Genomic DNA, 12,036 nt, shown 5'->3' on the forward strand with positions numbered 1-12,036 from the left:
TTCATAAAGGGTAATGACTGTTAATTCATTAGGGTTGTGTAAACCCAATTGGCGATTTTTCAAAGGCTCCGGGAATATTCTAAAATCAATTGTTTCGTTTTTCTCGCCTCCTCGGTAAAGTGTTAAAAAAGATGCATAAGCGAAAGAATATTAAATTTTATTTTAAATGGCCGAAATTCAGTTCGTCCCGCAGTGCTGTCCTGGCAGATGGTGCAACCCCACGAATCCTTCCGTTTTGTTTGATATATATGCCTCGGTTTTATACTCAGCATCGTATATACACACTACACATCTCATCTCTCACGTCGGGATTTCTTCAAGCAAATAACTGATAAAAAATTCAATATAAGAGTTATTTCACTCTTATCCATTTTATCTGGTTTTATCGTGAATGTTAAGGACTTATTGCCGATATTTATCCATTTTTGTAAATTCCAAGGAAATTGTGGGCCAGATATTGTGGGTAAACTATTTAATAATCATTGAATTTAGAGACAGTTTAACTTTTACGTCACTTTTACCAATCGTTACTCAGGAATTTCTCAAAGAACCAACCGAAAAATGAGAAGATAGGTCAGGTCCCTATATTTTTCCATGAATAACTAAGCCACGAAAAATTGTGTCCCCGAGAAAAAAGGTGACGACTTATTGCAGAAAAAAAAATTCAAATGTAATGCACAGGATATTGGAGCACGGACAATAGTCCGTCGTGCCAAAAAATAACGTTTTCACCGAGTTACAATTTGGTACAGGCGTAGGTCCCTGCGATATGACGAAAAGAGAAGGACAAACTCCCTCGTACGATCCTGACAGGACAATTTGTGCGCATAAATCACACGTTTCGTTTCTTTATATCGTTTAATATGAAAAGCCTCTCCTGGATGTCACATGGGGACAGAGTGTAGAGCAAAAGAGACACAAGAAATGTCTGAAACAACTGCCGTAAAAGATTGATTGCGAGAATACGACTGGTACTGTTTCTGTGATGGCGACAATTGAGAAAAAAAATTTTTCAGTTGATTTAGGAATAAATTTATGAGGATAAGTGATAATCTATGCGTGACAGAAAATCACTATATCGTCATGTTAATTATCTTAATTACTTCTGCAATGGGTATGGGAACTTGAGGTTTTGGAATTTTTACTGAATATTTTCCTCTGGGCAGAGCCATGAGGAATTCCAGAATTTTCGTTTCTTTAAAGTCCAATGGGTGTGGAATATTCTGGCGTTTTGCCTCAAGTGAAGATTGAATTCAAGTCACGCATGACATTTATCCTTTTTGCTCTTGGGAATGAGTGATAATTCGGCAAAATCAAATTATCCTGGTTGGGTATGCTGGCGTCCAGAGGAGAGAGAGAGCTCTGGGGTTTAACCATTGGAATGGTTTTCAGGCGCGTGGAAGGGGCTACCCGTTACTCGCGTTTGAAAATTTCATTATGACGAGTGGTACCGTGCATGAAGATATCGCTAAAGGGTTTTTGGTGGATGGGTCCTTCTGCGTGGACCAAGCCAAAATGTGGATAAACGTGGACTGGGGTAGAAACGGGCATTCGCACATGTACCACACGTCTCTCGCTTTTAGAAAAATCATAATTGCAGACACATCGCGGTGGTGAGTTTTCCACTCTTGGCAAAATGCTTTGGTAAACCTTTGCTTTAATTATAACGGTATGAAACTTGGCAGAAATTTTTTTATTCATTGTCATTATTTAAAAAAATATATATTTCAATTGGAAAGTGGTAAAACGAAATCAGTTACTCTCGAACTCTCGATAGTTTTGGTGTTTTGAGGTGGGTAAAATTTCCATTCTCACTCATAATATTCATTAAATTTCCAATTAGTCACCAACCACGTAATTACTACATTTCTTTTTGCTATTTTTCACTCAATATTTCCCCCGAATCGTCATCTCCAATTTTATTTAAATAATTATCAATTTTCCGGATAATAAATTCACATCAAAATAATTTTTATTAAATTTCGCTTGTAAAATGGAAATGGGAGATAATTCATCAGTTTAAAGTACCAATAGAGCAAATTAATCGGGTGAAAAAGAAAATGGAAGAAGATATCAGAGTGGCGCTTCTCGCGGTGGCCCAGGTTAAATCCGATAAATTTTGTAGCAAGTTTAATTTCCTTTTATAGGCGTGATACTTTAGGTAAAAGTACCTAACCCTCTACACTAACGGCCTCTACGGTATACCATGCACAGGGTAAAGGGTGGCAGGGAGGGGGCGGGGGGGGGTGTGGGGTGGAATGGCGTACGATGGTGATGGCCGTTGGGGATGAGGTTGCACAAGAATGAAGGGAGAAAATATATATATATTTACAAAGGGATCGTTGTGTGGTGGTAACATCGAGTGTTGGGAATTATACATTATGCTACCTTAAATCATGGAACATAGTTGCAACCTCACTGTAATTATATCGTCGATTCTAAAAGCCAGTGTTAATACACTTCAGTGGGCTGTGATTCTTACTAACGATGGGGCCTTTGAATTACAGTGTAAAATAATACTCTCGATGTAATTTTATACGTTTTACCCCTTCCATAGACCGGTAGAAATATCTGTGGTTTATATTCTAAACAGAAATAATTCCCCAAACATTCCTCGACGTAGATGAAATATTTCGTGAAGTAACTAGTTTCATAATTGAGATTGTTATTTTTAAAAAAGTTGAGCAACAAATTTGAGAATGTTTAAACCCATCGTCAATGGTAATTCAGTCCTTCCTCCGGTTTTGCTTTGAATAATTCAGTGGGAGGGGCAAAACGAGTTATGAAACGAAAGAATGAAAATTCACTTATTATTGAGTCGAGTTTTTGAGCGATAGCTCCGAAAGTAAGAGAGATAGCGGATTTTTTGTAATTGAATTTGTTGTAGAACTCAGTACCCTCCACAAAAAAGGTGATAATAAAAATTTTTCTATCTTTCCTAGATTCGGAGATATTCATAAATAAATGATTAAAGTCACTTGTCCCGTTTTACCAATCGATTTCTTCCTTCCAGATAATTTTTTCGCAATTTTTTTTGAAATTATCTGACTTTGTTTTGTTCGGAGGATCCGTATTTCATGGGAGTATCGAGTCAACGTGTTCTGATTATCCAAAAATATCGATCTATCGATACGTGATACGTTCTTCTCAACTAAAATTTAGATTCATTCCATACGCCCGAAAAAAAAAAAAATATGAACGATGACTATAAAAATTTTAGATGAATACGTAACTAGGTGCAGTTCAATCTTGTAAAGTTTCAGCACCAGGTATCCTTTGATAACCAGATTAAAATTCACTGTCTACCAATGAAGCCTCCAACCCGACAACCCTACGAGCCCAGTGGAATGAAAGTACACCCCAAAGTCCCTTCACTCTGATCAAACACTTTATTAAGAAGAACTTTCCGATAGTTCATGCTCCAACGTCGATGAAAATAGTCGACGGCTGGCTTGATTAGATAAGGCACCTGATTCTCTTTCCCCTTCCACCCCTCATTTCACCCACCCCAACTCACACCATTTCATTATATTTTTCTTCTCACAAAAACTTTTCCCTCATCTGTCGCTCTTTCGTCAGTATATTTTTGCTTTATTTTGTTCATATTTGAATGCTCATCACTCAGGTGAGTGAACACTTCACCAATACTACTTTTCATTCTCCATTCAGTGGTATTCACCCTTTCCAAACTGTAAAGCTACCCTCACGTTGGTTGGCACGCAGCGCCCCATTACTGGCACTTCCTCCACATTGTAGATGGCTTATAGGATTTTCCACTCCCTTCAAATACGATCTTATTAATTTTCCATTTAATTAGCGCTTAATTAGGCAAGCGGATTTGCCAAGGACTTCGTGTTCACACTGACATGAACAGTGGTGGAGAAATTTTTGATATGTAAAAGTAAAAGATTAAATCATTGGGTTAAATTAAAGAATCGTCAAGTTTCTCATTTCAAAGAGAAAAATCAAATTGTTGTATTGAATTTATGAAAATATGACGATTCTGGTGAAAATTGAACTTATCAATGCGCCTTCAATATTATTGCTTTTGAAAATCCAATTCCTTCGCTGTTGAGTTATTGAATCAAATCAATGCCCAGTGCAGCAGGAGGATATAAGCAATTCATAAAAAAAAAAAAAAAACCAAAGGGAAAAAAATGAAATTTTCACCGACAAACGTCTGGTGATAAACCCGAATAATAGCGTCGCCTCCGGAAAAAGATAACGATATGCAGATTCGTAACACCGGGAATTTAAAGCGACTCAAGACGACGAGAGAGATAAAAAAAAAATATAACTGAAGAAGTGAGAAAGAAGAGTGAAGGAAGAACGGAACAAAAGTCGAATCGGAGAATACGAGTCTATTTCGTATGAATGAAATGCAAATCGAAAAATAAAGATAACGCCCCAGAAAATTAAATACCATCTGAATTGCTTGAATAGTAATGAAATTATCGTTACAATCGATTCGAGATGAAGACGCCCTGAAGAGTTTAGAAGCCATATCGAGGACGATACAATATTTGTTTACTTCTGTAATCGTCATAAGAATGAGTAACAGAAGCTTTAAGAGTATTTCGTGAAAATGGGTGAAGGCACGTTCTCAGGAAAATATCCGCAACTGCCCTGACAGGCTCATAAAATATTATCGAACAAGTAGACAAATGTTGGTCCCATAAATTGATGCTTTTCTGGGGTGTCTAATGGATCCAGGGAAACAAACTGGGGAGGAAAGAGTGAAGGTACTTCCTCAATGAATGCAATGCAGGTCCAATTGTTTAACGCAGCAAACGACGAGTGTAACCAAGAAGCTTTTAGCCAGCAAGACGAATGACGACGATAGCGTAGTCTAACGGGTATATGGTACTCTTCCTTCATCCCCATTTCACGGTAACACCAGGAAATTGCGTTTCATTGTAGCGAAACGTTGTTTGTTTTCGTGCTGCGATACCTGCAATCATTCCTCCACTCTCATCCTTTCTATCCTTTCCAGTCCTCTCCAAGTAGAATACTTTCCTACTTGACTTGGGCGCCCTATTGAGACACCCATGAATGGATCTGGAATGACAATTGCCTGGAGGTGATGCAACGTTTACGTTGAATTATTCTTCATCATCTGTCAAATTATTATTGAGGTGATTTTGTGAGATCGATTGGGTCGAAGTTGGAAATTATTCTAGATTTTATTATTATATTACAACGATGAAAATTGTTCTCGTATGTGAGTGTGCAGCAACATATTCTCAGAAGTTGCCATTTCTTTTCGCAAAATAATTCCACCGTTTGATCTATTCACGAATTTTTAACTTTCTTCCATTTTGAGGAACTCAAGTTATTCTTGTGAATTGAACCAACATGAAGTCTAACTCGGGCGATTGTAAATCGTAGAGACTTTTGAAGTAGGTAACACACGATCAGTAATCCAAGAAGAATCGAAGCATAGATATCGATCATGTGATATCGGTACCAAGGTAGCCTAGATGGTTGAAAATACTGAGCGCCTTTGTGTCTGATTACGAACTCGGTCCACCAAACTGCCTCGTCTAAGGGATGTTGAGGTCTATCAGAGAAAATGTTCCACAAATTCTCCATATTTTTTTTATACCTGAGGAGGAGCCAAGATCAACTTAATCTTACTTTGAATCTACCAAATAGAAAGGTTTCGTTTTTTTTCCCTTAGAGACTACAAATTCTATCTCGAGCTGATTATTTTTACTTACTTTGGATTTGATATGAGTCGGTGAATTTTGTCTTTGAAGTCGGCTTTGGTCATCGTATACAAATCCAACGATTCAGCGACCCCCTTTTGTTTCAATGCGTTGATATTGAATGATTGATCAAGGATGACTGGAATTCCTAGAAGTGGTACACGACACTCAATGGCCTCTTCAGTGCTCTGCAGGCCTCCTTGATAGATGAATAATTTGATATTCGGATGAGCTGAAAAGAAGGAGATGAGGACCAAGAAGCTCACTTACAAAAAAATACAGTGGACCGACACTCGGCCAACTGTTGGCTTATCCTCGGCCGATTGTCGGCAATTCCTCGCTTAAGACCAGGGAGGTACTACCACATAATTACAACTAATCGTCATGACTTATGATGAACAATATTGTAATTACCTAGAACTCCATATTGCGGAATCCATTTCCGAACGATTACGTTCTTCGGGTGACCTTCAGGAAGGTTTGATTCAAATTTCCAGAGGACGAGATAGGGAAGCTCGGAGAAAGCACCGATAATGTTGTTTAATATGTCTGGTCTCAATTCACTGCTGTTGATGTTTGATCCAAGGCTGAAGTATATGAATCCCTGTTTGGCATCATCCAGAATGGTTTTTAAGTCTTCTGGAAGAGTATTATTCATCATTCCCATCCTCAATCCTCCAATTTGCACAATATTCGGTGTGATTGGACGGGCATAATGAAGGTACGGATGGGTACAGAGAAACGTCATGACGATCCGACGTCTGATATCGTCTATCGATGGAACATCATCACCGAATTGTTTTCTCAGGACTTCTCCGTGAGCTGGACCTGCTATGTAATGGTAATCGTACCATTGAAGAACTATGTACAATAAATTGTCCACTCGCTGACGAAAAGTCATGTCATCAGAGTAGCCCAAAAGGCCATCCGGATAACTTGCGGGCATCGTAGGAATACCTGGAATAGAAAGTTTCAGTAATTTAACGTGAAATCGTTCCTATTAATAGTAACATATTTCCTAGTGCATAAACAAAGATAAATAAATTGGAGCGACTCGTATGGAAAAATAAGGATCTTTCGAATATCTTTTATCTCATCATCAAGCGTGGAATTCTTCAGATAAAAACACGAATGGGCGAGAGGTTATTCAAGTATTCAATTCATCTGCTGTGGTGAACATAATCAATCAAGTCTAGACCTCATCCTCTCTTCATCTGCATTAGCTGAAGAACTCAAAATTATACTGGAAGATGAGACTTTTGGATCAGATAATTTTCCTATTTGATTATTTTGTTGGTGAACTTAAAAGATCTTCCGAAGACAATGTTTTTCATGATCTTGGGAAGACACTGGTTCAGACCGGGTCATCGAGAACAATTTGCTGATGCCTCTGAGGAATGATAAGATGTTGAAGAGAATCTATCGAAAAATCCACATTTTTCCACGAAAAATTTGGAAATTTACTCATTTTTCACTATCACTACACTCAACTACTATTATTTATTACCGTTATTTACCCGATTCGAAATAATTGAATGCAAATCCTGGTGATGTAACTGTCAGGATTAAGGGTATGTCAAGTAGTTGCGAGATGTAATAGAGCGAATCGACGTAAACCGATGCTACCATTAGAAGATCAAATTTTTTTGTAGAGTTTGGTGATAGATAATTTTGAAGTTCAGGAGTTGAGTAGATCGTCTCGGATATCATTTGGGTGACCTTGACGAAGAGCTTGAAGTGATACTTCATTCCTTTTTTTCCTTTGTCGACGTAGTTCAAGTTTGAACGAACTATGTGATAGACATGACTCAAGGAGTGCTCTGTGTAGTTGGAAATTGTGATATTCATTGGATTCGCTGTAAATACTGTTACATCATGTCCTCTCTTAGCTAGGGCCAAAGACAGTTGATGATTAATTACCTGGAATGACATGTTTCAGTGTTAGAACCGAATGAGAGTCAATGTTGGATTGTTCTCTGATTGATTATCGTCACTGATGAACGAAATGTCTGAATGAAGTGACAATTTGTCACGAGGTCAGTCATGAATTCAGGTCTTCAGGTACCAGTTTGTCTTGGATTTCATTTCTTGTGGTACAATCCATTGGTTCGATGGAACTTGCTGGTGATGAAAAGGTCAAAGTGTCCAATATTTTCCACGTTCTTAGTGATGGGGAAAAGATCGGATAGTTACCCTGTGTTTAGTGTTTATTAACAAAATTAATGGGCTTCTTACCTGGTGACTATATGCTGGCCATGGAAAAATGGCAAGTATCCTCGCTGCATCCACATTCAATGTTAATAAAAAAAGACTGACGATAAAGGTCATAACGGAGGACATTTTGGAACCTGGACACATGGTCATGGCTGTTGTCCGTTGGCCAATACTGGGCCAATGCGGGACTGGCGATGACTTACAATAAAACTGACCAAATTGTACGATTTGAACGAAGCAACTGTTATCGAAAGTGGAAATATTCAAGATTATATATGATAAATGCCTGCGGAATACCGATCACTCAGGTTGTCATACCTATCATAATTCAAATTATCATTTGTGGTAACGATACTGATAGTACAACGAAGGATTCAAATTAAAATTAAAATTAGTTCGAAAATTTGAAAAACAGACGCAATGAGCACTCGTACGTTGTCGTCGTTATGTTTTCAGTCTTTCAGATGACATGGTAAATTTTTCTTGTGGATTCCACATATTTTCTTGTAGATTTTTATTTTACCTCGTGATGAATACACTCAGACATGAGGAGATCGTGGATCAACTTAAATTTGTGATTAGGAACACAACGGATATTTTTTAAGTCAAAAAATGAGAACAGGACAGCGCAAAAAATGTAAATACTCCAACAGATGTATGACAAAATGAATAATAATATTATTTTTATACACAAGAGATAAACAAGATAGTTAACAATGAAATAATGCGATGTTGGAGGAACTTTAGGAGCTAACATTGTCAGAGAAAACGGCCAATGTTGAACCGCTACTAATATATATCAGACTCGAAGAGCAGAATGAATTCCGTATAAAATTCAAGTCTGATCTAATCAGGAATTTTTCACTTTTTTTTGCGTCAGAGAATTGATGGAGACTTTCTTTAAAATTGTACTTAACTGATTTCGAGTTTTGGTAATTACAAATTGTAGAAGGTTCCATAGAAAATAGAATAGAACAAGAAACACCGAAACGACGAAAATGTAAATATCAATCAGGTGATATTGGTACCAAGGAAGTCTGATTGATTGAAAATAGGGGGCGCCCTTGTGCCTTATCACGTACTCACTCCACCAAATGGCTTCGTCCAATGGATGTTGAGGTCTGTCGCGAAATATAGTCCACAATTTTTTAATATTTTCTTTATATCTGAAAACAAAAAGAGGAAATATCTCACTTCTGTAATTAACCCCTGAATATTCTAATTACAAATTGAAAACTACTTTTTTCTGCGACATCATTCAATGACAATTTATTTATTGCTCAGATAATCTGAATGAACAAATGTCAAATTCATTTTTGCATGTGAGGTCCCCGTATTGACTCGACAAATTTTTTATTGCATTTTCAAAAATTAGCTCTTCGATAATTATTAAAAATGTTGATAATGTGAAGTGGCATCTTGTCAAGAAAAATCGGACATTTAGTTTTTTTCCTTTACTCACTTTGGATTCGATATAACTTGATGTGCCTTAGCTACAATGTCGTCCTTAGTCATCGTGTACAGATTCAAGGATTCTGCTATTCCTCTTTGTTTCCATGCTTCAACATTGAAGTGTTGATCGACAAAAACTGGAATACCCAGAAGTGGTACACCACATTCAATAGCTTCTTCACTGCTCTGCAGGCCTCCTTGGTAGATGAATAATTTAATATTCGGGTGGGCTATAGAAACAGAATCGAAATAAAAACTGACCTATTAAAAATCTGTAACAGTCAAGGGTTTCTACTGCACCCTCAAAGCTTCGTATAAAACACCTCAGAAATTAAGAAAATAGAATTTCACTCTCGAGCGAAATTTACAAATTTTTCTGTTAAATTTTATGCCACACCAGTGAGAGGTATTAATTTTGTTAAAATTAAATATCAATCTTTGCTTGATATCATTTTTTTCCCCAACTTCTCCCACTTTTTCCCAACTTAATAAAACAAATACTTTTTTGAAGTAAATGAACAATTGCCAAAAATATATTTTCTTTTCTATTTTATTTTTTTCTGTTCATGATTTTGATTCGTCCGTTTTCTGGAATTTTTGTTTGTCTCATACGGAGCCTCGACTATTTTTGAAAAAAAATTTAATACCAACCTAGCACTCCATGCTGGGGAATCCATTTTTGAGTGAGTACATTGCTCGGTTTATGTGGTAGTGAATCTCCATCATATTTCCATACAATCAGATAAGGCATCTCTGAAAAAGCTCCAATGATTCGCTCCAAAATATCCGGTCTCATCTGACTACTATTTATGTTTGAACCGAGGCTGAAATATATGAATCCCTGTCTGGCATTGTCCAAGGAATTTTTTAAATCTCGTGGCAGTGTCGTGTTCATCATTCCCATTCTGAATCCACCGATTTGCACAATATTGGGAGTCATTGGTCGTGGATAATGAAGTAGGGGATGTGTATTGAGCAACATAAGACTGATACGAAGTTTGAGATCTTCAATCGGTGGTGCACTGTCACCAAAATGCTTTTTGAGTACTTTGTCTTGTAGTGATGCTGATTGGTAGTGATAGCCATAATATTGTCGAATAACGTGGATTAAGTTGGTAATTCTCAGCCAGAAATTCATTTTTCCGGCGTGAGGAAGTGTAACGTCGGGAAAAGAGGCGGGGAGAACAGGATTTCCTATAATATTATTAATTTATGTGCATTAAACCGAATATTTTGATTGGATAGTCAGCAATAGCGATAGAATAGTTGGAGGGAGACCACTGGGAGTTTTAAAAATCGCGAGCTGTGGAAATAGAATTTTCCGGAGGGAGAAAAATTTACGATGAAAATTAGTCTATCGTTTTTCAAAAGTGTCCCCTGACTCATTAATTACCTCATTTATAAACAATAATATTACTGTACCGACAGAGTAAAAAATACTGGAGTTAAAGGGTAAATTTACTGTACGTCAGGATAAAATATCTCACACGTAAATTAACAATTAATTATCTTGTATTAATTTTTAATACAATTTATGAGAAATTACAACAGCGAGAAAATTTTTTAAAATTCGTAGGAGTCTCCCGTTAATTATAAAGCTCTGAGATAATTCAAATGTCAATTGTTATCGATATTTACCCATTTCAAAATAATGCGCCGCAAATCCTGGTAATGAAGAAATGACAATCAGAGGTGCATCGAGTAAATCAGAAAGATAATAGAGTGAATCAAAGTGAAACGATGCTATTATTATCAGATCGAATTTCGTTGTTGAATTTGACGATATGTACTCCTTCATGTGTGAATTCGAGAGTACATCATCGGCTATTATTCGAGTCAATTCGTAAAATGACTTGAAATTATTCAAAAATCCTTTTTCTCCTTGTTTTATGTAGTTCATACGTGTGCGCATCACAGGGTATAAATGATTCAAAGAATATTCCGCATAATTGGGAATATTATTGTTCATTGGATTTGTTGTGAAGACAGTCAGTTCATGTCCACGCTTGGCTAGGCCAACTGTCAAGAGATGGTTGACCAACTGGAATAATGAAATATTTAAATTAAGGGAAGACTTGGGTGAGTTTTGAGGGAGTTTTTGTAGACCGAGACGATTTTTTTAGAGTAATTCCTGTGTTTGAAAAAAAATCCGCAAAGTTCAATCGAGATCTTGAGAAATTCCGGTAAATTTTCAATCCAATAAATCATTTATTCGCTTCGGATAAAAAAATCAAATCTATTTATTTATTTCATTCAAATCGACTTGTTCATTTTTGCAATTTACCGGAAACTGTTGCAGCAAATTTATCATCCGATTGAAATATGCATTTCCGTTTAGATAATATGTCAACCTCAATACCTCTCGCTAATTTATTTATCGACAGTCAATTAGAGAATCTCATTATTTTTACATAGCGTTAATTATATTTTTTGTTTTTCCTCCAGTGAAACAAAAATCAATCACCTGATGGCTATGAGCTGGGTACGGAAAAATTGCCAAAATTTTGGCTGCATCCGTTTTCAGTGTCAGGAGTGAAGCACTTATTATTAATATCGTTGTTAGGCACATTTTTAGACCTATTGATACAACACACATATTCACTCTGGCATTGTCGAGGGGACAATGTCAAAAATCATACTGTCACAATGCGATAAGTCCTAT

The 12,036-nt window shown here is 36.8% G+C and overlaps 1 protein-coding gene across 1 annotated transcript; it reads right to left on the bottom strand.

Annotated features, from left to right (window-relative positions):
* Positions 1–5,164: 5,164 nt before the first annotated feature.
* LOC135170396 (uncharacterized) lies at positions 5,165–12,036 on the bottom strand. Its single transcript, XM_064136171.1, has 12 exons — positions 11,839–12,036; positions 11,013–11,415; positions 10,026–10,568; positions 9,385–9,604; positions 8,774–9,088; positions 8,446–8,566; positions 8,357–8,379; positions 7,944–8,208; positions 7,226–7,628; positions 6,123–6,665; positions 5,721–5,940; positions 5,165–5,605 (listed from the first exon to the last, which is right to left on the bottom strand). The coding sequence occupies exons 1-12, from the start codon at positions 11,968–11,970 to the stop codon at positions 5,293–5,295; spliced, it is 3,501 nt and encodes a 1,166-aa protein (XP_063992241.1). The 5' UTR covers positions 11,971–12,036; the 3' UTR covers positions 5,165–5,292.

Source organism: Diachasmimorpha longicaudata, chromosome 17 (assembly GCF_034640455.1).
Source record: "Diachasmimorpha longicaudata isolate KC_UGA_2023 chromosome 17, iyDiaLong2, whole genome shotgun sequence".
Lineage (NCBI taxonomy): Eukaryota > Metazoa > Arthropoda > Insecta > Hymenoptera > Braconidae > Diachasmimorpha > Diachasmimorpha longicaudata.